At 40.4% G+C, this 24,843-nt stretch overlaps 1 protein-coding gene across 1 annotated transcript in view; it reads left to right on the top strand.

Annotated features, from left to right (window-relative positions):
- Positions 1–24,843, top strand: part of CNTNAP2 (contactin associated protein 2) — a gene marked incomplete at its 3' end in the record, with an annotated part of 1,137,334 nt that overhangs the window by 344,341 nt on the left and 768,150 nt on the right. The window contains exon 2 of the mRNA XM_080338877.1: positions 16,313–16,423. Coding sequence (XP_080195003.1) covers positions 16,313–16,423 — 111 coding nt within the window. The remainder of the gene's footprint in view (positions 1–16,312; positions 16,424–24,843) is intronic.

Below are 24,843 nucleotides of genomic sequence, written 5' to 3'. Positions count from 1 at the left end.
ACAAAACAAAAAACCACTACCAAACAAAAAAACCCAACCAAACAAAAAAAAACCCCACACACCAAACAAATAAAAGATATTTGTTGATGTAAGGTCGACTGAGGAAGAATATAGGCTAGGTAACTGGATAGTGTATTTTAAGCTAAATTAGATACGACCATATAAATCGAGAAGGTTTTCAGTGTTCTCCAGCCTTGTGTGTTCTTCTGCCCCCTACTCTAAAACTTTTTATATGACATGACTCCAGACTTTTACATATTTAATTTAGATAGCTATCGGTTTGTAAAAAGTCATATCTACCTGCAAAGATATTTAAGGAGCTTTGTTCGCTGTAACATCCTCCAGAATATTTGGGCACTTCCAGCAGTGAAAAGGGGAAGAAGTATATCAGTAGGTTAAAAGAAGAGGCATATGAGGACTGGAGATGCAAAAATTTGAAAACATTTATGAATTTTACTTTGCATAGTGTTGGTAGTGTTATCCTTATGTTCTAAGGACGATTTAATGAAATCCCACGTGTATAACCAGACTGACTGACTTTTGACTATTCCAGATACAGCTGACCTGAGTTTACTTGGGGTTTTTGTTCATTTGTTTGTTTTAAATTAACTGAGCAAATAAGATGGCAGGTTTCTTGTACAGTTTTTCCAGTTGCATAGGGTGCAAAGCAGTTTAGAAATGTGTTCATAAAAGACACAGCAGCACAATGGCATGAACATTTGCCAGATTTTCAGTGGGCTGTGGAATGCTCTGAAGATTACAAAGTAAACCAAAAGTAATCTAGATGTGCTTTTGCTTTAAAGTAATGTAAAAACTTCCTCTGTCCAGTCTTTTCCAGCTGAGAGAGAAAAAAAATAAAACAAACCAACCACCACAAACCACTGCAAAAACCTTGCTGTAGAGACAATAAAAAGAATGTATTTATTTTTTAAGTAATTAAAAAAGGAAAGCTACTAAATAATAGCATAAGATATAAGTTTAGTTTTAAGGACACCTGTTCTTTTCAAATACAAAATACTAAACAAATTATTTTTTTAATAAATTCAGAATTTCATATATTAACATTTTCATTAAAAATTGAGGTGCACAAATTTTGGGTGCAGTTTTCTATTTTTCCTTCGTGAAATGTTGAAATTTTGATAAATCTGAATTACAAGAAGCTCCTTTGTACACCTTTATACTTGCAATGATTCCAAACTGAATGAGTTAGTAAAAAATAATGTCTCTGGTTAAATTATAGATCACAGTAATTATTGACATTTACTTTAAACCTTTTCTCATTTTTAGTAGTTAATGACAAGTATGAAGAGTGCCATGGAACATGTATGCCGTTTGGTGAAAGGCAGCACAGCCAGAAATGTCTGATACTAATCATAGAATACATTGCACTTATGTGCTATTGTTATGATATTACAGTTTCCAGTGTTTCCCAGGAGTACTTATATATATTTAGTAATAAATAAGAAAACTTTCTTGTTTTAATAAGGCTTTGGTTACTCTGAAAACTGGTCAACAGGAGTCAGAAACAAAGTTCATTTAAAAAGATACTTAGGAAAATATCATAACGTACCATCTGCCTTTAGGCATCTAAATGCATTTTCAGAAATGTGGCCCTTGTGGTGCATTCAGCATTGTCCAAAGACAGATTCCTGAACCAGAATGAAGAAACAAGCGTGACTGTGCTCTGCTGTGAGCAAAGTAATCGTCATAAATAAATGTTACCTGAAACTCATTCCTTTCCTTGTTCCTTTCCTTTCCTTACAGACATCTATAGAAAGGCTTGAAATAAACCTCAGAACAAGTAACCTTGAACAGTAAGGCTTGTGTGGAGACCACTAAATTCATGTAGTTTATGGCTTCACCTTGGAGGGGGAAAAATAGCTGCTATGGTTTTCTACCTTTTCAGCAGTAGCTACCCTTTCGAGCAACAATGTGTTACCTCTATTGATGATATGCAACTTGGAGTGGCATATGAAACATCACAGGTGATCAATATGAGCTGTTCTAATCTTTTTAGTTTACAGCTGAGCTCCAGAGATAGTTACAGAAAAGCTTGAGTTACACTTGGAGTCTGGCTCACAAAGCTGAATGTGAACTTGGCTCCCAGACAGTCTGTGAAGACTGTCCTGTGAAATGTCAGTCATGTGGGGAAGCTGCAGACTTCTGCAGTATGGAAAGAGCACTATGCTCAGAAAAGCACAGTGAGAAATAACAGATGAAAGCAACGGAGGCCAGCAGAAATAGCAAACAAGAAGCCAATTGAGACTTATGTAAAACTTGCATTGACTTTCTGGTATGCAACTGGGAATAGTAACTGGGAAAGGAACGTGTGTGTGCAGAGCACTGCACTGTTTGCACAGACACTATGTGGACAGCTCTGTTGTGGCTAAAGGAATTTTAAAAATGGATTTGCTTTCGTTATGCTTCTAATGTAAGCATAGTGCAAAAGGAGTCTCACTTAGGACAGTAGGTGGGACAGAAGAGTCAAAAGTGAAGCTTCTGCTCTACCAGTCATCTGGTTTGTTGGTAAAGTGGTCCAAGAAACTTGCTGGGGAGTAAAGTTAGCTTTGTATCTTATAAGAAACAAGCAAACAAACAAATAAAAAACCAGTATATGGTGGATTTTTTAAAGTTATCTTCCCCAGACAAGAAGAACACAACAGAACATGCATAAGGTAAAAGGTTATTAAACCACTCCAGATGTACTAAAGGCTGGTACATCTGGTGAATGTACCTGCCAGGCAAGTATTTCCTTTCCCCAGAAGAGAAGGCCCTCCTTGATAAGTGCTTGACTTATTTCCTGCTGACTTAAGAACTCGGAGCATGAGGTGTACCCTGCCTGACATTTGCGAGCCATTATCATCAGTATTTATTGTTTTAATTAGTGACTCTTCTGATAACTAAGGAGAGGGCTTCTCCAGCAATGTTCCTGTCCCACATGGCATTTGGCCAGAGGTTTATCATACTGAGCAACAGGCTTGTGGCACACGGCTAAAGTTGCTTTCCTTGTCATTGAAGTTAAACTGTTTTCAATAACAACTGCTTCTAGGTTTGATTTTGTTAAAGGGGTTACTATTGGCCATGAGCTGCTTTGTAGCATCTCCCACTTCTCAGTATAAATTCAAAAGTTCATTTGAAACAGTGCATAATATGTTCTTGCAACTTATGCTTCTTTATTCCTACTCTTTGAGGGGACATGGTGAATTCTAGTATTCATTTCAGATTATAAAACCTGCCTGTGCAATCTGAAAATGGAGGCCATCTCTGCGTACTAATGCGCTGCAATCCAAAAAAGCTGCATTAATATTCCTATTGGTTGTCATTGGAGATACGCCAATTCTCATATGTATTTATTCACATTCCAGACTGCCCTTGCAATCTCATGATTACTTTCCACAAGTGCTTGGTGGCTTGTTCTTTCTCCTTGGCATGCTACAGAGAAATCCCTCTACATATTCAAATTTGGGGAGAAAAATCTGTTTAGGATAACTAGGATTTAGCACACAGTACAAATTAAACCCAGATGATATGATTCACTCCCTTGCTCCCCAACATTTACATTAGAACTCTTCTTTTAAAAAGACATATTTTGCATTACAAGTGAGGATTAAAAGTCACTTTAAACTTTTTTTCCTTGCACTTGACAGGGATTCTTATATAATTAATGAGCTGAATACATTGGTTTAAGATTTTGGGGTTTGTATTGTAAATGTTCTGTTTGCACAGTAAAAATGCTGTGGAAAAGAGAAATGATTAAGACTTTTTTTTTTGGTGAAAAAACCATGGCTTTATGTATTTATTGGCTGAGATGATTTTTTTAAATGCTACTTCAGATTGACTCATCTGTTTCATGTTCTGCTAGCAATTATTTCTGGCTACTTTGGACTTGGAAGACAATATTGACCTTTTAGCTTCTAAGTAGATCAGCCTTTGAGTTCTTAATTTCTGGTGTACGCATATGGTGTTTTTTCTAGTAAAGTTGTTATTGGCAGCATGTTTGTCTTACAACTAGTATCCTACAGGAAAATTATGATAATGGATTATAATTTGATAGGAAATCTTGACTGAAGATTTTGAAGAAGGAGGGGTAAGTTAGTGGATTTTTGGTTTGGTATTTTTTAAAGGTCTGTTTCTCAGTGCACACTGGACCATAATGATGGAAAAGTCTGTGTTCTTCAAAATCACTCTTAGTAAGTCACTGTCACTTATTTCTGATGAGTGCTGTTTTTATTTTTTGGAAGTACTGTACACATCTAAGCTCTCTTTTTACTTTGCTGACAGAATCTTTGCAAGAGCTTCTGAGAGATCCTCCAATGCAGCTTCCAATTATTAATAAAAAACCACCTGTGATTCTAAATGTATACTGCTTATGTTTCTTTAACATTTCCAAGTGTATAGTTGTTTGTATGCATTCTAACCTACTGCTAGATATAAATGTCAAGAAGATACAGATGAACTGCAGGTTGTGTTTTTCATCTACTCAAACAGACTGCTTTGATAAGATATGTCACCAACTTTACAGGTGACTTGATTATTGATCAGGATGCTAAGCATTTGAACAGACTTCTGTGAAGTGAAGCATCGAGTTTTTTACTCTGCTTTGCCCGCCAAAAATCATTGAAGACACTGGTATAATGAGGATTAAGCTTTAACAACTTCGAGGATTGATAAATCAAGAGCTTGTGTGTGTATGGTCTGCTTTGTGTTATAATTGAGGCCTTATCCCTTCAAATGGTCTGGTCCCTGTTCCCCGAATAGTTCGTGGACTACATAAGTGGGAACTAAAGCAATTGCAGGCAAAGTAGATGCATGATGGGTAGACTATTGACACAGTTTACTGCAGGGCGCCAATAAACCATGGCAGATGCTCTCTGTTAACCCCCTGCCCTCCCCACTAGGAAAAGTAATAGAAGGAAAAGCGAGAGAGAGTTGGTTGCAAGTTGGAAAAGTTAAAAATGTTTTACTAATGCTACTAATAAATAGATAAAATAATACAAAATATACAAAACCAATCTACCCAGAGTGGCGCAGCGTTGCCCGTGGAGAAGCTGGCGTTGCTCCAGCAGCTGCATGGAGGTACCCAGAAGTCCTGGGCTGGACTCCACAGCAAACTGAAACTGGATTCAGGGATGCAGGGTCTGGAACCAGGCCTTGGATCACAGGCACAACAGGCAGGGTCCTCTTCAGATGCTGGCCATGGTTGAAGAGAGCACAACCCCCCTGATCTCCCACTTTTATAGGGTGTATGACATGTATGGAATGGAATACTTAGTTGATCAATTTTAGTCACCTGTTCTGTCCGCCCCTCCTTGCAAATATGCCCCTCTCACTTATGGAACGTGCAAAATGTATAAGTAACCTTGGCTATCATAGCAATAAGTCTAAACCTGGGCCTCTTCTGCATACCATTGCTACCATTATCAGCTCTGGAGCAAACAGTGTCTGAAAAACATGCAGCCAAGTTCAGAAAAGTGCAGTTACTTAGAAGAACTTAGCTGAAAGGAAAATTCACTAAAAGAGAACTGGTCTTGTTTTTAAGAAAACCAGGACAACTATATAAATAAACTATAAAATTGTAAACTATGAATTGAGTATAAAACAGCAAAGGATGGGTATCCTTTCCTGGTTTTGTTGAGTGCCAACACCAGAACATATGAGAAGCTGCACTTGGTAGGACTAAAGAGCTGTCTCACCTGGTATCTGGTTTCACAACAGAGCAAGTGTATAGCAGTCCTTCCATTCCCTAGTCTTCAGGTCTCGAGGAATTTGGATTGTTGGTTGCAGAGGTTTTGCATTTGTGTTTAATGACATTAGATGACCTTTTTTCCATCGATGTAATTACTTGAATCTCAAGGAAGCTTTGTTCTGATGGACATACACTGTAATTGCCGTCTGAATAGGAAAGACAGAGTAGCAAATGTCATCATACCTATGACAAAGTTATCAGTTTTTTCTGTCCTAACAGAATGGAATAGAAGTGTGGTTTTGCTTCAGGAAGTTAACATTTAAATAGACCTAAGCTGACTTGGATGTTAATACATCAGTGAGATAAATGGTACTGACGAGAGTTTATTTCTTTGCTGCTACGATGCTAGCAGGAGAGTGTGCTCAGTAATTGATTAACAGGGCACAGTACATTGACTTATATGGGGAAAGCTATTATATCTCAGTAACAGGAAGGTATTATATGATTCTGGATTTAGTAAGTAAAAAATTGGATTCTGCAGGAAATAACTAAAACTGCTGAAAGAACCAAAGGTTCCCAAGCATTCTTTTTTTTTTTTTTCTTTCCTCTTAAATCTGTGGCATAACAGCATTTTATATTATGAAGAAAGTTTAAATAGTGCAATATATTTTGTGGAACTTCCATACAGGGCTAGAAACGTTAGTTTATATAAGCAGCCTTTTAACTTTTGTTCTGTTGGATCTAGAGTCATGATTTATTGATGAAATTTAATATCTTTTTTACTGTCTTTTCATTTGAGGTATAATCCTTCCCTATAATTCATACACTTTTATGGTATATTTCCTATATTTGGAATCCTAAATGAGAAGGCAGGTTGGAGTGTTTGTTTTTTAAATAATGAGAAAGTGAGGTGGTTTTGGTTTTATTCTTTAGCCTATGAGTTGGTATCCCAAAACAGGCATAGAGAGTGAATATAGTTCTAAACAACAGTGAAAGAAAATTATATTAACCTCGCTTGTTTTTTCTTCTCCCACATCCTCCCCCACACTGTATTGGCAATTCCAACCAAACTAATAAAGCAGTGGTCCAGATTCAATATTTTAAAAATACATTTGTAGTAAATGAAGCACATTCACGATGGTATGTAAAAAAATTGTGACCACAGTGGCAAATACAGTGTGATACTCTGGGTTTTGTTTGGTTTTTTTTTGTTGCTGGGGTTTTTGTGTGTGTGTTTGTTTGTTTTATTCTTTCGAAGTAAAGAGGATGGATTAATGAAGCTAAGACACAAGGCAGGCCCTGCAGGGAGATAATGATTTAGAAGCTAATACCCTTTCCAAACATGTTTTTCCATATTTCCTTTGGTGTAGCTTCATGAATAGCAGCAACAATACAGTAGGTGTCAGAGTGGCAGATTTTCTCAACAGCTACTGGGATCAGTAAAAGAAGTTCTGATGAGCTTCTACTACTTGGAGAGGTGTTTTTTCATCTGTCTTCGTGTTTCTGAATACATTGTTTAGCATGTAAGTTGCTTATTGTTACACAAATTAAGGTTTTGCTCACCTTTTATCCCCTTTTAAAGGTTTTTAGTTATGAATTAGGATAGCTCTTTTGTTTCAAAAATTTCTGTTAGAATACCATGACCAATAGCCTCCCGTTATATTCATTAAGTAATCAAATTACATAAGTAGCAAACATTTTTGTAGCTAAATCTTATTATTTCTAATATTCTTGCATAAAGATGCAGGTTTTTCTTCCCACTCCACCATATGAAACTGTAGGTGAGGGAAAATCATATAAACCTTACAATTTGGTTTGAAAAACAAACATACAAACAAAAAACAAAATCAACCATTCAAACAAACAAAAAACCAGGAAACTGAACAAAGGTACATGTTCAACCTTAAAACATTAACTATCTCTATTACTGACAATATATGTATTTCTCTTTTTCATTAACAGTAAATATTGTGTAAGATAAGCATAGGAAAAATGCTGTAAAGATATTTTGTTATGAATTTTTAAACTATTTCTGAATATGTGTTCTTCAGCTTTCAAGTCTTCCATTCGATTTTTACCTAGACAACAGAGCTAATGACAAATTACTTCAAATCTCTAGCTAAGTAGCACCAATAATGAAGTGGCAGCCAGAACAGTTCACTAGCAGTCTTTAAGCTGAAAACCTATTTTTATGGACTATGAAAAATACACTATAATGAAATATTTTAGAAAAAAAAATGTCAAATAGCTCTGTCTTTCTGTGATTATGACATTCAGAGCAAAATTTGTAGTGAGTCCTTCAATCTGCTGCTCAGTTCTGTTCTTAAGCTCTAACCTTGTACTACTCTGACTGAAATACTAGCAGCCTGGCACCTAAGACCTTAAAACATAGACCCTCACTCCATACCATACCTTTCCTGCCAGGAAGAGGTCCTATGTGACCCCAGTGTGCTCCTGGAGTGGCGTGATGGGACCGCGAGGCCTGTGCCATCCAGCTTCTCACTAAATGTGCCTGTGGCCACAGTCAAAGTAGAAAGTGGAGGGGAATCGATCCTTCTGTTCTGTAATATGAACAATAATGCGTAGAAACATTTATCTTCCCTTGTCAATATTCCATCTTTAAATAGTGTGGTAGTAAACTTTAAAATAATTGGAATTGTCCTTTAATTCAGTGCAAAGCAATTGCCCTTTACTCTTGCCTGTGCTTTTATGCTGGTATCAATTTTGTTTTCTCCCTTAACAAACTCTCATAGATTTGTGAAGGAAACTTATCTATTTTCTTAAATGTCAAAATACTGATTCATGACCTAATGTTGTTCTGTATTTCTGTGCTTCAGTTTCTATTGCTGTGAAAGTAATTCTATTTTTCATTACATGAGACTGGAAATTTTAGGAGACCTGCATTACAAATGACTCGATTCACTCACAATTCTTTTTTTCCCCCTTAACATTCTTCTGTTAAGGGTAGGATTAATTCAGTCTTCATGTGTGATCCAGTCCGACCAAATCACAGTTTGCTACTTGTACCAAAATTAGCTGGTGTGGCTCAGCATTAAATACACTGCCTATCAGGAGCAGTCTAGTTCTTTCTAGATACATAAATTGAGGGTGTTTCCACTTACATTAGAGCCTGTGTTGCAGTGTGTGTGTTTAAAAAGATTAGTCAAGTCGACTGGTGTAGGTTATGGGTTTTCTTTCTGTGGTAGGTTGTACTTGACATACAAATAAGTAATTAAACCTACATATTTCAGCCATCTGTTGAAAAAAATGAGGAAAAACTAGAACAAAAGGCAGCACAATAGCTATCTATGTATTTGAAAAATCAAAAGCCGGTTGCCTTCATTCTAATTTACATGACTTCATACAACAGTGGGAGATTTGTTTTAATCATTTTATTCCTTAGAAAGGCAAAAGTTCTGAGTTTGGTTTTATTCCATCTTAGATACTAATACCAAATCAATCTTCTTTATAATGAGTAAAGTAGAAGTGAAGTGCTCAAATGCATTATAGAGATTATATTTAAAAAAAATATATTTTGCTTTTTAGTTTCAGTGAATCTGTAATATGTGATAATTTACAGGCATTTATTCATGTACTCTAATTTATTTTCTTTTCAAAATGTCAGGCTACCAGCACTTCATTGCAGAACAGAAAGTTTGTATCTTACCTGTTTCTTATGAAGCTATAATGATAAACCATTTATTTAGCAGTGCATTTTCATGTCACCAAAACCATTCCAGATATATCAGGGCAGGCTTTTCTGTTCATAGGTAGTATCCCTAAGGAGAGTAATGGCCCATGCTTAGGCATTACCATTTGTTCTCAGGGTACCCAGCTCCCTGAACTAGAAGACAGGGATGGGGAGCAGAATGAAACCCCCAATAATACAAGGGGAAATGGTGAGTGACCTGCTACAGTACTTAGACAGGGATGGGATCCACCCAAGTGTTTTGAGCGGGCTGGCAGAGGTGCTCACCAAGTGACTTTCAATTATTTATCAACAGCACTGGCTAACAGGGGAGGTCCCAGTTGACTGGATGTTAGCAAATGTGACACCCATCTACAAGAAGGACTGGAAGAAGGATCCAGGGCACTATAGGCGAGGTCAGTCTGACCTCGGGCCTGGGGAAGATTATGGAGTAGACCATCCTGAGTACCATCATGTGGAACATGCAGAACAACCAAGCAATCAGGCCCAGTCAGCATAGGTTTATGAAAGGCAGGTCCTGCTTGACCAACCTGATCTCCTTCCACGACAAAGTGACCCACTTAGTGGATGAGGGAAAGACTGTGGATGTTGTGAACTTAGACTTCAGTAAAGCCTCTGACACTGTTTCCCACAGTATTCTTCTAGAGAAGCTGGCAGCTCATGGCTTGGACGGGCTTACACTTTGCTGAGTAAAAAAACGTCTGGATGGCCAGGCCCAAGGAGCTGTGGCGAATGGAGTCAAGTCCAGTTGACAGCCAGTCATGAGTGGTGTTCCACATGGCTCAGCATTGGAGCCAGTTCTGTTTAATCTTTTTATCAATTATTTAGATGAGGGGATTGAGTGCACCCTCAATAAGACTGCAAGTGACACCAAGTTGGGTGGTAGCCTTGATCTGCTTGAGGCTAGGAATGCCATACAGAGGGATCTAGACTGGAATGATCACTGAGCTGAGGCCATTTGTATGAGGTTCAATAAGATGAAGTATCAGGTCCTGCACTTGGGTCACAACAACCCCATGCAATGCTACAGGCATGGTAAACAGTGACTGGAAAGTTGCTTTGTGAAAAAGGATCTGAGGCTGTTGATTGAGAGGCAGGTGAACATGACCCAGCATTGTGCCAAGGTGGCCAAAAAGGCCAACAGCATCTTGGCTTGTATCAAGATAAGTGTGGCAAGCAAGACTAGAGAAATTATTGTGCCACTGTACTCAGCACTGGTGAGGCTGTATCTCAAATACTGCGTTCAGTTGTGGGCCCCTCACTACAAGAATGATATTGAAGTGCTGGAAGGGGTTCAGAGAAAGGCAACAAAGCTGGTGAGGGGTCTGGAGCACAAGTCTGATGAGGAGCAGCTGACGGAACTGGGGCTGTTTAGCCTTGAAAGGAGGAGGCTGAGGGGAGGCCTTATGGCCCTCTTCAACTAGCTGAAGGGAGGTTGTAGCATGGAGGATGTTGGTCTTTTCTCCTAAATAGCAAGTGATAGGACAAGAGGAAATGGCCTCGAGTTCTCCAAGGGAAGTTTAGATTGGATATTTGGAAAAATTTCTTCACGGAAAGGGTTGTCAGGCATTGGAACAGCCTGTGCTGGGAAGTGGTTGAGTCACTGTCCCTGGAGGTGTTTAAAAGATGTGTAGATGTGGCATGTAGAGCAGCTGATGTGGTGTGGGCATTACCACAGTGACATCAGGAGGTTTAAAAACGGTTGAAACCTGGAACTAACACTCAGTCCCCGAAGTCAGCTGATTGGAGGCAGCACAGAGGGATCCTTTTAGGCAGATCCCAAAGTACAGGGGATTTTCTGGGTTTCGATTTTGCGACCCGGCAGCCCTTGCGGGAGCCGCTGACATGACGTGGCGTTGCCAGGGTAACAACAATCACAGCCCCGCCCCCAGCCCTGAAACAGCCTCAGGGAGGGCAGGGACATGTCGCTGCCCACCAGGCGCTGGGAGGTGAGACCAGCGTGTGAAGCTGTGAGTGCCACCCATACTGTGCTGCAGCAGCGGCTGTGGGAGCTCGTGCGGCAGGTGCAGAGGTTCTGTCCCTCCTTGCTCCAGAGACCTTCTCACCTGTTGGCAGTCTCCCAGACCGCAGCTTACCATGGTCTCCTCCAGAGAGAGAGCTTGTCCAAAAAAGATTGTGGGGACACAGACGGAGGCCCTGACCCGATCTGTGTCTGTTCATGTCTCTGGCTGCAGGGAGTGCAGAGGCTGCTGCTGCCAGGGCAGGGAGGCAGCATTCCACCTGCGTGAGGTGTGAGCAGGTGCGAGATCTGCTCAGCATGGTGGTGGAATTGAAGGAGGAGGTTGAGAGACTGAGGACTATCAGGGAGTGTGAGAATGACTGGTGGAGTAACTCCCTGGCATACCAGCCAGAAAGGCACCAGGGAGATATCCCCCCAAAAGGTGATGGACCACCGGCCCTGTTTGGCAGAGGGGCGAGACCTGAGACAGCCCCTGCCCTATCGCTGTCAGGCAGAGGTTGGGGACCAAAAACATGAGGAGAATTCAAAACAAGTCCCAGTTCAGCATCACAGGCAACCCCCCTCCCTACCTGCCTTGCTTCCCCAGGTGCCCCTCCGTAATAGGTTTGAGGCCCCGGATCTTGAAGGAGGGGTAGGTGAGGATGTGGTGAAAGGCCCAACTATGAGGTCACAAAAGAAGAGGCAGTTGACACAATATCTTAAGTCGGCCTCCAATAAGGAAGAAAGAAGGGTAATTCCCTTCTGAGAGGAACAGAGGGCCCAATATGCAGAGTTGACCCTCATCACAGGGAAGTGTTAAGTCTACCTGGAGCCTGGATCAGAGATATCACCAGGGCACTCCCCAGCCTGGTGCACCCAACAGACTATGACCCAATACTGATCTTCCAGACAGGCAGGGAGGAAGCTGCATTCTGTAGTCTGAGGGGAATGAAGAAAGACTTCAGGGCCTTAGGACAGTTGGTGAAAGAGTCTGGGGCTCAAGTGATTTTATTTTCCCTCCTTCCATTTTCTGGTGATGACGTGGGACAGAATAGAAGGATCCAGTCCATAAATGCTTGGCTTCGAGACTGGTGCTCCAGGCAGGGCTTTGGGTTCGTGGATAACGGCTGATTTTATGAGACACCAGTCTGGACAGTAATACATGGGAAAGGTTTATCTCACAGGGGCAAAAGGATGCTGGGACAGGAATTAGCAGAGCTCATTTGGAAAGCTTTAAATTAGATTCGAAGGGGAATGGGGTTGTAGCTGGGCTTGCACCAGTGGGGCAGCACTCTAGAACTGATGAAGACCGGGAGGCCTCATGTACCCCTAGGGTGAAATCGGTGTGCTCAGCTCGCTCTCTGCAATGCCTGTACATCAATGCACGCAGCATGGGGAATCAGCAGGAGGAGTTAGAAACCTGTGTTCAGTCAGGAGATTATGATCTGGTGGCAATTACAGAGACATGGTGGGACAGTTCACATGACTGGAATGTGGTCATGGATGGCTATGTCCTTCTCAGGAAAGGCAGGCCAGCCAGGTGAGGTTGTGGAGTTGCTCTTTACGTGAGAGAGCAACTACAATGTATTGAGTACTGTCCAGGGGCAGATGAGGAGCGAGTTGAGAGTCTGTGGATGAGAATGAAGGGGCAGGCTAGCATGGGTGATACTGTTGTGGGTATCTATTACAGGCCACCAGATCAGGGTGAGGAAGTTGATGAGGCCTTCAACAGGCAGCTGAGAGCAGCCTCACAATTACAGGCCCTGGTTATCGTGGGGGATTTTAACTACCCTGATGTTTGCTGGAAGGACTACTCAGCCAGCCATCCACAGTCCAGGAGGTTCCTCCAGTGCATTGATGATAACTTCCTAATGCAAATGGTGGATGAGCCAACTAGAAGAGGTGCACTCCCGGGTCTCATTCTCACTAACAAGGAGGGTCTGGTTGAAGTGGTAAAGGTTGAGGGCTGCCTTGGTTGCAGCGACCATGAGATGGTAGAGTTCAGGATCTCAGGTGGCAGGAACAGAATAGCAAGCAGAATTGCAACCCTGGACTTCAGCAGGGCTAACTTTGGCCTTTTCAAGCACTTGCTAGGGGAAATCCCATGGGCAAGGGTACTGGAAGGTAAAGGGGCCTAAGAGAGTTGGTTAGCATTCAAGTACTGTTTCTTCCAAGCTCAACATCAGAGCATCCCAACAGATAGGAAGTCAAGGAAGGAAGCCAGGAGACGTATTTGGTTAAACAAGGAACTGTTGGGCAAACTCAAATGGAAGAGGAGAGTTTACCGATCATGGAAGGAGGGGCTGGCCACTTGGGAAGAATATAAGGCTGTTGTCAGAGGATGTAGGGAGGCAACTAGGAAAGCTAAAGGCTCCTTAGAATTAAACCTTGTGAGAGTGGTCAAGGGCAACAGAAAGAGCTTCTTCAATTACATGACAGATAAAACTAACACTAGAGGCAATGTAGGCTCACTGATGAATGAGGTGGGTGCCCTGATGACAGAAGATACAGAGAAGGCAGAGTTACTGCATGCCTTCTTTGTCTCTGTCTACACTGCCGGATGCTGTCCTGAGGAGCCCCGTACCCCTGAGGCCCCAGAAGAAGTCAGGACAATAGAGGAGTTTGCCTCGGTTGGTGAGGACTGGGTTAGGGAGCAATTAAGTAATCTGGACATCAGTAAATCCATGGGTCCTGATGGGATGCACCTGCGGGTGCTGAAGGAGCTGGCTGAAACCATTGTTAGGCCACTCTCCATCATCTTTGCTAAGTTGTGGGAAATGGGAGAGATGTCTGAGGACTGGAGGTAAGCAAATGTCACTCCAGTCTTCAAAAAGGGCAAGAAGGGGACCCAGGTAACTATGGACCGGTCATCCTCACCTCCGTCCCTGGAAAGGTGGTGGAACAAGTTATCCTTGGTGCCCTCTCAAGGCAAATCAAGGATAAGAAGGTCATTAGAGGCAGTCAACATGGCTTCACCAAGAGGAAGTCGTGCTTGGCCAACCTCATAGCCTTTTATGAGGACATAACCAGATGGATGGATGATGGTAAAGCAGTGGATGTGTTCTATCTTTATTTCAGTAAAGCATTTGACACCATCTCCCACAGCATCCTCACAGCTAAACTGAGGAAGTGTGGTCAGGATGATCAGGTAGTGAGGTTCACTGTGAACTGGCTGAAGGAAAGAAGCCAGAGAATTGTGGTCAATGGAGCAGAGTCTAGTTGGAGACCTGTATCTAGTGTAGTCCCTCAAGGGTCGGTACTGGGACCAGTACTATTCAATATATTAATCAACGACTTGGATGAGGGAATAGAGTGCACTGTCAGCAAGTTTGCTGATGACACCAAGCTGGGAGGAGTGTCTGACACACCAGAAGACTGTGCTGCCATCCAGCGAGACCTGGACAGGCTGGAGAGTTGGGCAGGGAGAAATTTAATGAAATATATCAAGGGCAAGTGTAGAGTCTTGCATCTGGGCAAGAACAGCCCCAGGTGCCAGTATAAGTTGGGGAATGACCTGTCGGAGAGCAGTGTAGGGGAAAGTGACCTGGGGGTCCTGGTGGACAGCAGGATGACCATGAGCCAGCACTGTGCCCTTGTGGCCAGGAAGGCCAATGGCATCCTGGGGTGTATTAGAAGGGGGGTGGTTAGTAGGTCGAGAGAGGTTCTCCTCCCTCTCTGCTCTGCCCTGGTGGGACCACATCTGGAATATTGTGTCCAGTTCTGGGCCCCTGAGTTCAAGAAGAACAGGGAACTGCTGTTCAGCAGGGCAAGAGTCAGAGTCCAGCGCAGGGCAACAAAGATGATTAAGGGAGTGGAGCATCTCCCTTATGAGGAAAGGCTGAGGGAACTGTGTCTCTTTAGCTTGGCGGAGACTGAGGGGTGACCTTATTAATGTTTACAAATGTATAAAGGGTGAGTGTCAGGAGGATGGAGCCAGGCTCTTCTCAGTGACAACCAATGATAAGGCAAGGAGCAATGGGTATAGACTGGAACACAGGAGGTTCCACTTAAATATGAGAAGAAACTTCTTCTCAGGAATGGTGCCGGAGTACTGGAACAGGCTGCCCAGGGGTGTTGTGGAGTCCCCTTCTCTGGAGACATTCAAAACCCGCCTGAACGCCTTCCTGTGTAACCTCATCTGAGTGTTCCTACTCCGGTGGGAGGACTGGACTAGATGATCTTTCGAGGTCCCTTCCAATCCCTAATATTCTGTGATTCTGTATGTGGCACTTGAGGACATGGTTTAGTGGTGGACTTGGCAGTGTTAACACTTCCAGGGTTGGGGCATCCGCAGCTTCTCTGGGCAACCTGTTCCAGTGCCTTACCACCCTCAGTGAAGAGTTTCTTCCTTATATCTAATTTAAATCTTTAAGTTTAAAGCCATCACCCCTTGTCCTATCCCTACATATCCTTGTAAGAAGTTCTTCTCCAGCTTTCTTGTGTGTCCCCTTTCAGTACTGGAAGGCTGCTGTAAGGTCTCCTTAGAGCCTTCTCTTCTCTGGGCTGAACAAACTCAACTCTCTTAGCCTGCCTTCATAGGAGTGGTGCTTCAGCCTTCTGAACATCTTCATGGCCCTCCTCTGGACTTGCTCCAAGAGGTCCATTTCCCTCTTATGATGAGGGCCCCAGAGCTTAATGCATTATTCTAGGTGGGGTTATATGGGAGTGGAAAGAGGGGGAGAATCACCTCCCTTGACATGCTGGTCACACTTCTTGTTTGGTGTTTTCTTTGTGTTTTGTTGTTGTTGTTGTTGTTGTTGTTTGGGGTTGATTGGTTGTTGTTTGGTTGGGGGTTGGTTTTATTTGTTTTTCCTGAAGTGTTGAGATGCAGCCACATGCATTTGACATGTACAAAATTACAAAAAAATCTTTTGTTACCAAAAATAAAGGGCACATTGCCCCTTAATCTGTATAAATTATTAAGAGCATGAAGTGAAACTATTTTCTTGTGTTTCAGAAAAGTGTGATGAACCTCTGGTCTCAGCTTTACCCCACTCCTCGTTCAGCAGCTCATCATCTATGACAAGCAGCTACGTGCCAGGTTATGCAAAGTTAAACAAGAGGGGAGGTAAGGGACACTCTATACCTTAACACTCAGATGTTTAGAGAAAAAATGATGAATGATATTTTTAGTATGACTTATTTTGTAAATTGAATTAATTTTTGCTTCATTGTATGTGACAGTAATTGCACTCCATTGCACTGCAGGGAAGAATACAATACTGATAACATGTAGCAGCATGGCCCAAATGCCTAATATTGATGGACTCATATGGTATGGTTGTATAATTGACTTCAGTTAAAAAGGCATACTTGTGTTCATTGGATGAATGAACATTTGCGAATTCATGCTTGTTGGAGCAAAACTAAACTTTGTTGCTGTGTTGGTTTGTTTCCCCCTTAGCAATGAGTGCTATCATTCATTTTTTTCTGGCACTACAGGAACTTTGCTTTTTGCTTATACTTCTGTAATGCCATGAGCTGTTTTTCTGAACTAAGAAAGCCACCTCAGTTTTGGTGGTTGGAAGAATAAGTGCAGAAGTTTGATCTACCTGGTTTTAACTATATCCTTAGGGCTAGGAAAATGGTCTGAACACAAGTCTTTACCTTCAGTTGTAGGAATCCTCCTAGCTTTCCTTGATATATCTAGATATCTGTGTGTATATATATATAAAATTTTGATATCAATCTCTAAAATAATTTCACAGAAATGATACATTAAAACATGAAACTTTAATGGGAATTGCGTATTCTGATTACTTTGATTTTTTTTCTAAATAGTATCAATCTAAAAGCCCTGGAATCTAAAATTTCAGAGATTGTTGGGAAATTAGCTTATGATTGAATACAAAAATATTATCTTACTCGCAAAATACATGTCAATGGTTTAATAAACTGACCTAGTGAACCTAGAGTTAAGAAATACTTTCATTTCAGGGAGGAAGAAGAGAGACCGAGTAACAGTACCCCAGTCTTCTAAATCCTAAAGATGTATAATAATGGTCATTAGACTTGTGGAAGGTTGGGTTATTTACTGTTATGCTGGTTTTATTTTTCCTGGTCTTGAAGGAATCATGTTGCTCCTGCCTAGATACCATATTCTGCCGCCTTGTTCTCAAAGAAAAAAAAGGCAATCTTTTGTCTTTGGGTGTTTGTAAACAAAATCTGGAATACTTTCAAAGAGTGGAACACCCTTGAGGTTAAAAGCAGAATTTCTAGCATCAAAACAAAGGCCTAGGCTGCCCATGTTGTCCACCAATTTTTTATAATGTCGTTTGTACGGTTTCTGAGTCAAGAGCAAACACCTTATGAGCAAAGCCGTGCATTTACTTTTAGCCTAATTGTCAGCAAAGACTAATTATTGGCCTAGCTGTTATTAAAAAAAAAAAAAAAAAAAAAAAAAAAAGTCTATCCCTTTCCCTGGTGTTATGCTGCCTGTGTTCTGGTGGATGGTTCTAGCTGGGGGGGAAGCTGTGATGCATTGTCAGTGTCCCAGACTCGTTACTGGGAGGATGACTCAGATGTGAATGACAATGTTGACATGGCAGGATCTGCTTGAGATTAACTGTATGTGCTTTCAGGGAATGGGAGAGGGGGGAGCTATTACATGAGGAGAGCCAGGCTGGAGATACGGGCAACCCTGGGGCAGGTGGTACCCTGGCTGCTGGGCTGCCATCCCCTGTGCATAAGGGTGGGCATTGCTGGTGGCACCAGAAGGTTCTGCCAGTTGTCTGGAGATCATTGCACAGGAAGGGATGAGTCAGGTCTAATGTAGAGGCAGGAAGCTCAGTCCACAAGTGGGGAAGAAATGGGCCTGGGCATGAATACACCTAGGACATGGCTGAAATGGACACCCCAGGCCCATGGGCAGAGGGAGTGGATCTCCATTGGCACTGGACAGGACAGTTGTGGCCTGTTGGTACCCTCAGGGCCCTGACATTGATCTTTATCACTCTGCAATTCTGTATGTCTGAATTCTCTGTACATGTCTGTTTTACATGTGTAGTATTCTCGTTCTTTGATCTCTTTTTCTGGTTTTGTTTTCATTTTGGTTTCTTTTTGTTGTTGTTGTTGTTGTTGTTGTTGTTGTTGGTTGTGTTTTTTGTTTGTTTGTTTTTCTATTTTGGTTTGATTTTAGTCCTGTAAAGTCAGCCCTAGCCAGCTCCCAAGGTTGCTTTATTTTAATGATGGTAATTGACCTGGTAAGTTGCATATAGCCTTGCTCCCTCTAGTACCACCTTGTGCCTGTGCTTTCAATACCTCTGCTATGATCCTATGATTGTAGTCCTCTGCATGACGTTTTTGTTCTACAGTAATAGTTTGTTCTCTACAGAGTATCTACTTTAGGTACAGAAATATATCAGAATTATTATACCAACAGGCACTAGCCCATGCAATCACAAAGCTAAGCTAAAGGTAAAACAGATTAGGCTATGTTACCTGCTTGTTAGAAAATTGCTATTGCAACTAAACAAGCTAAACAGACTGTCAAGCTGTAGTCTTGAAGCCCTGCAGAACTGATGCAAAGCCTGTGGCCTGTCAGTAGCACTGGAAATTTATTTGGTTTTAGGCCTGCAGACTAGCAGATAGCATTGTTTATTGCTTCGGAAATTTATAAGTCGACTTCTGAATGAGAATAGATGCCATTTCATGCTGGATTTGGGATTTTATTCCAGTGCTGCCTTTATTTTACTACATACTTTCCAGTAATTCTCAGTCTTTCTGTTGCAATGTTTTTGAACATGACTTTTGATAGGATGTTGAATCCCTTAATTTGTGTTTTCAGCTGTGCATTATCCAGATGAAAAATGTTAAGGAACAGTTCAATTCTAAAATGCTACTCATCATTTGGCTTGAATTCTGCTGTATCTGATCATAAGTTGTGTTCATTTGCTTTCTATTCCTTGCTCTACAGTATACAAAAAGTAATTAGAATCACTCTAATATGATAAAGATTTGCATCAACCTGGTGGGCAGGGTCTTCAAATTGGTTTTAGATTACTACCTCTTCTTTTAGTTTACTAGACTTTATTCTTTTGTTAGTGAAAGATAAATCAGTCATTTGGAATTTTTTTCTTATAATTAAAAGAAATTTCCCCTCCCCTTTCATACCCTTATAATCACTACAGGGCAGTTTCTTTTAATGATGTTTCTTTAGCAATATGGATCTACAATGCTGTCATTAATCAAACATTTGCTTAATTTTCTCTATCAAAAGGTCATTTGAAATTTAGTTGCATCTCTTTGCTTAAATACAAACTTCTTTAGATTGCTGTTATCCATCTCTTGATACTTGTGAAGCCTAGCGCACATACTTTTCAAAACTGAAGCTTCGATATATACATTACCTTATTTTGCTTTCCTAATTCCAGTGCCAGTAAAAGTACTGCAGAATTCAGGAATGTGTTTAACATGAGAACTTGGCCTTTGTTGTCTTTGTGCTTCTGCTTCCAGAAATGATAAAAAATAGCTCAGTTTTAATGTCGAGCTATTTTGCAACATCATGAATTTAGCGATGTTTCTAATCAAACCAATAATAAGGGAATCCAGTTTTTTTTTCTTTCCAAAGAGTCATTATCAGCTAATAGGTTCCCAAATCAAATGTGCTATTTAAACCACATTGTGCTCAAGTCATTAAACGGAAAGAACTCCCCCCACCCTCCTGCCCCAGACCCTTTAAATTAAGGAAATATGCAGTTGAAATATTCTAGTCTCCAACCCAATTATAATTTTCTTCATCGTTTTCATGGCACTTCACTCTAGACTAGAAAACACTTTAACACAATCGATAGCTTATTTTATTCTCTCGATTAAGACACTAATTGACTGAACAGTCACATCATATTATTAAGAAGGTTGTACTTGTGACTATAGTTGTTCTGGTTTAGTTTCGTGCTATAAATGTTGCAATTGGAAGGATACACATCAAAGAATTTAATATTTTCAGCAGTTTGTAGGAGGCTTAAAAAGCAGAAACATCCACAAATTTATTCCTAATATTTGATATCACTTTCTTCACAAATCCTGTAACTAGTGATTTAGGCAAACAGAATTAAAACTTCATGGAATGGGATTGATCTGGAAACTGAGCTTCCAGGATGTACCTTTAGGGTATTTCGCTTTGTTGGTGTGTGAGAATATTTCACATTATCCACAGCTGTCTACTCAGAGCCTTGTAAGCCTTTGCTGACTTAGAGATTAGTACATATACTTTGTTCAAAGGAAATGTAGATTTGATGGCCAGAGTTATGACTTGATTAGAAAAGTTAACTTCTCCAAATCTGTTTACTTGGTGCTTCATAGTCTTCTGTGTTGCCTCTTGTTCTAGTCCTGATCCTTGTTTCTTATTAGGGGAAGCAGAGAGATCCTTTCTCAGAATGAGCAACACAGAAGTCATTCTTATTGGCACATAAACATATGCCATTAAGTTCTTGTTAGCACTTTGACACTTTTAAACTGAAATCTAGTTAGTAGACTAGCTAAAAATATTTTAGTTCCTTCCATTTTTGTCATACCTGTTCTTCTGCAAAAGTAGCCCATATTGCTACCACCTTAATAAGTAAAGTGGCACCAGAGTAAAGGAAAGTTTTCAATTAGCTCATTCTAGACCTTTTTAAAAATCTATCTACAGTAGCTTTTGCGATGTCAAGGTTATAAGGTCTAAAAATTTTTGACCTGCCATCAGTAGAATCAATAGACTGTATCACATCATAAGGAGGATTCTTAGCACAAGTTTGATCTACTGCATTATCAATCTTCCTTTTAATGGTTCCCAAACTATTGGACCTTACACTTCTCGCTAGTACAAGAATTAATGCTGTCCATAATCCACCTCATACCATTTTAATTTAGGGAAGAAATTCTACATTATTTCAACATAATGTAATGTTATATAATTGGAAGCTGCTTGAAACTGAGCAGAGTCTCAGAACTTCAGAAATAATCCCAGTAGACAGTGAAAGTATGAAGGTCATAATGAATCTTTGGATGTATGGAAATTCTCTTTTGTGCAGTGGAATAAAGAAGAAGAAATCTGGCATCCAGAGCTCTCTTTCAAGTCCAGCATTAGGGGACAATCTGAAGCTGCCAACAAAATTGATAATGGAACACCAGACGAGTTTTCTGTAGGGCAGTTGATCTTCAAAAACCAGTCCTTTTATCACCACTGTGTAACTCCTGTCCAGGCTTTTGTATTTCTTTCAATCAAGGTGCTGACCTTGACCTGTTATCAGAATTATTGATATGTCTATAAAACAAGCATCAAAAATTTTAAGTATTAGCATAGGTGTAATTGAGACAGGATTTTTTTTTTTTTCCTCAGTGGAGTTGTAAATTTTGCCTTCTGAGTGGAAGATGCAAGAACTTATCTATAATGTGATATGATTCTTTTATTCCCAGAATCGTTCCCAGTAGGTCAATTAGATCTGTTCTGCAACTGCTCTACCAGTATAATAAAATGCTTCTGAGAGTCTCACATTAGAAGAAATTGTGGACATCTGGCCTAAGCTCTTTTTAGCATGGCCATTAAAACCTCCAATACTCTCAGCAATATCACTACTTCTCCAGTTCCTTATTGCTTTTCTATAATGGTTTATGAAAAGGATTTCATAGAATCATAGAACCAGAATGTTTTTTGTTGAAAGAAACCTTAAAGATCATCTAGTTCCAACCCCCATGCCATGGGCAAGGACACCTTCCACTAGATCAGATTGCTTAAAGCCCAATCCAGCCTAGCTTTGAACACTACCAGAGATGGGGCATACACAGCTTCTCCGGAGAGCCTGTTCCAGTGCTTCACCACCCTTATCACAAATAATTTCTTCTTTATATCAAACCTAAATCTATCTTCTTTCCGTTTAAAACCACTACCCCTCATCCTATCACTATGCTCCTGGATAGAGAGTTCTTCCCCATCTTCCCTGTATGTTCCTTTTAAGTACTGAAAGGCTGCAACGAGGTCTGCCTGGAGCTCTCTCTTCTCTAGGCTAAACAACTCCAACTCTCTCAGCCTGTCCTCATGTAGTTTTCCTTTTGACATAGTGAACATATAAGGCGTGGTTTGCATAAACCTGGATTCTGTGAGCTGCTTGGGCTTGTCTGTTTATGGGACTTGCCAGAAATTTAGTTTGAGTGTGAATCTCAAAATAAGGAGGTACTCATTCTGCATCATTGTCCAGATAGGACAGTGGGGAATTAGTGGGCTGTAATTAACACACTCCAAATTGTCATCCCAAATACTGCAGTCTTCTTAGGTTGGCAAGACCTTTGGGCACACTGAGAATGCCTGTACACAGCATAACTAGTTATATTTTTATTAAACCCTCTTAGAGGAAAGTTATTACAGAGTTGCCAGTGGTTTGTAAATTCACTGCCCAGGTTACTGAATGCTGTCTTTTCTATTTACATAAGCATATAAGAGTAATGGATAGAGTAATATAAAAGAACAGTAGCAACTATGAGAAAGAGTAGTATAATCTACTTAGCTTTTGTCTGTTTATAAGAGAGCTTTGCTGAGTAAGAATTTATAAATAACTAAAATGAGGTTGCCTATAAATAATTAAACAGATCTCTTTCTGTAAATATGTGCTTTATATAAACACATTGCACAACCCAATATAGTTTATTTGCTGAAACTGTGCCATGCAATTCATAGTGGGTCAACTTAGGTGATCAGAAGTCAGGGCAAATTCAATGTTGTTACGTGTTAAATAATTACTTTTCCATTTGAAAAAATGTGGTAAATTAGTTATTCATTACTTAAATGAACTGCTAGAAGGTTGGTTTTTTATTAGCACAACCTTAAAAACATGTTTGCATTGGACATAGCACTCTTTGTGTTGCACATATTATAAACAACCATATTTCTGGAATGTTTTAGAGAGAGTACAAGTATGCAATGTTTTGTCATGGGTGTTTTTTGTGGTGGGTTTTTGGTTTTGTTTTTGTTGTTACTTTTAATTCACTTCAACATGTAGCTTCTTTAGGAACTCCTTTACTTGTGGGGATAAATTAAAACACTACCATTTTATTAGTAATATGGCCTTTTGGTATTATTCCTAATAAGAATTTTGTATAACACTAACTTCAACCTCTGGGTTTTTTCTTCTTTTAAAATCCATAAATAATTCAGGCTCCACTCATCATTTGTGAGTTCTTTTGGAACTAGGAAGGAAAGTCATGTACGAAAGGCATTTGTCCCCTCACAGCTATTATTTCATGGTCAAATATTACTACTGGATTTGTATAATTTTCTGTATGTCTTTATCTGCCTCATATCCTACCACATAGTAAATTTTACTTATTTTTCATCTTCAAAATAAATAGCCAGGCCCCCACTTTGATTTGTAATGCAACTCATTTCAGCTCCATGAATGCTTGTATCTCGGTTTTGAAGACAGTTGTGGTTGCCACTCAGTTGACATGGAAGCACTTGTTTTCTGTGCTTCAATGTTGTGTCCCTGATGAAACATTTTTCATAAATGCCTACATTTTAGTAGAAGAATTCTTATAAACACAAATAAAATTGTTTGCAATAGCTCCTTCTTCTGAAACCTCAGGCTCTTTCAGTCTATGGAGCAAAATATGAGGGTGGTAGGGAAAAAACATGCATTTTGAGGAGATAGCATATTTTGTGAAGGGGGGCAAAAATTACCTGTATGCATCCAGGTTAGACTGATGAGTTGAAAAAGTAACTTTAAAATGGAAAAATGTCACCCTTTTTATTCACAACACAATCCGAGAAACAAAGTCTGTGGAAAGTGAAGCTCAAATAATTGGATAAAAATGAAGCATCATTAGCTTATGCTAATTTACCATAACCCAACAAATGCAGAAAGCATGACCGTTTTTCCAGTTCATAACTGATTTATTAATTAAAGTGTTCAGAATACCTAATTAGCTTATTTAATACATATCTAGATGGGGAGGAGACAGAAAACAATACTGAGCGCTCTCTTAAGAGAGAGCTTTGTGTGTGAAACTTTTTCTCCAGCAATTGATTTCAAAGGATCAGTTCCAAGTCCAGCTGGAGACATAAGGAAAATCGAACAGATATCTAGGGCCACAGATGGACTGGGACAGCAGATGCACCCTGGCCCTCCTGAGCAGATAGCTTTTTAATTGTTTCAGAAGCTAACTGACAGCTGTCTTTGGCAGGAAAGTGGCCGTGCTGGTGGCAAAGGATAGGCAGCCTCATAGACATCTGTATGTTACAGATGTACTTTCCCTATGTCCTTAGGGTCTGGTGCAGCTCTTGCTGTTTATCCGCAGTGTTCTCGAGGAAAGGCTGAGAGAGCTGAGGTTTTTCAGCCTGGAGAAGAGAAGTCTCTGGGGAGACCTTATTGTGGCCTTTCAGTACTTAAAAGAGGCCTATAAGAAAGATGGGGAGAGACTTCTTAATACAGCCTGTTGCCATAGGACAAAGGGTAATGGTTTTAAACTAAAAGAGGGGAGATTTGGGCTATACTTGAGGAAGAAATTTTTTACAAT

The sequence above is a fragment of the Nesoenas mayeri genome, assembly GCF_963082525.1.
Source record: "Nesoenas mayeri genome assembly, chromosome: 2".
Taxonomy (NCBI): domain Eukaryota; kingdom Metazoa; phylum Chordata; class Aves; order Columbiformes; family Columbidae; genus Nesoenas; species Nesoenas mayeri.
This window is presented reverse-complemented; position numbering and strand designations above follow the sequence as displayed.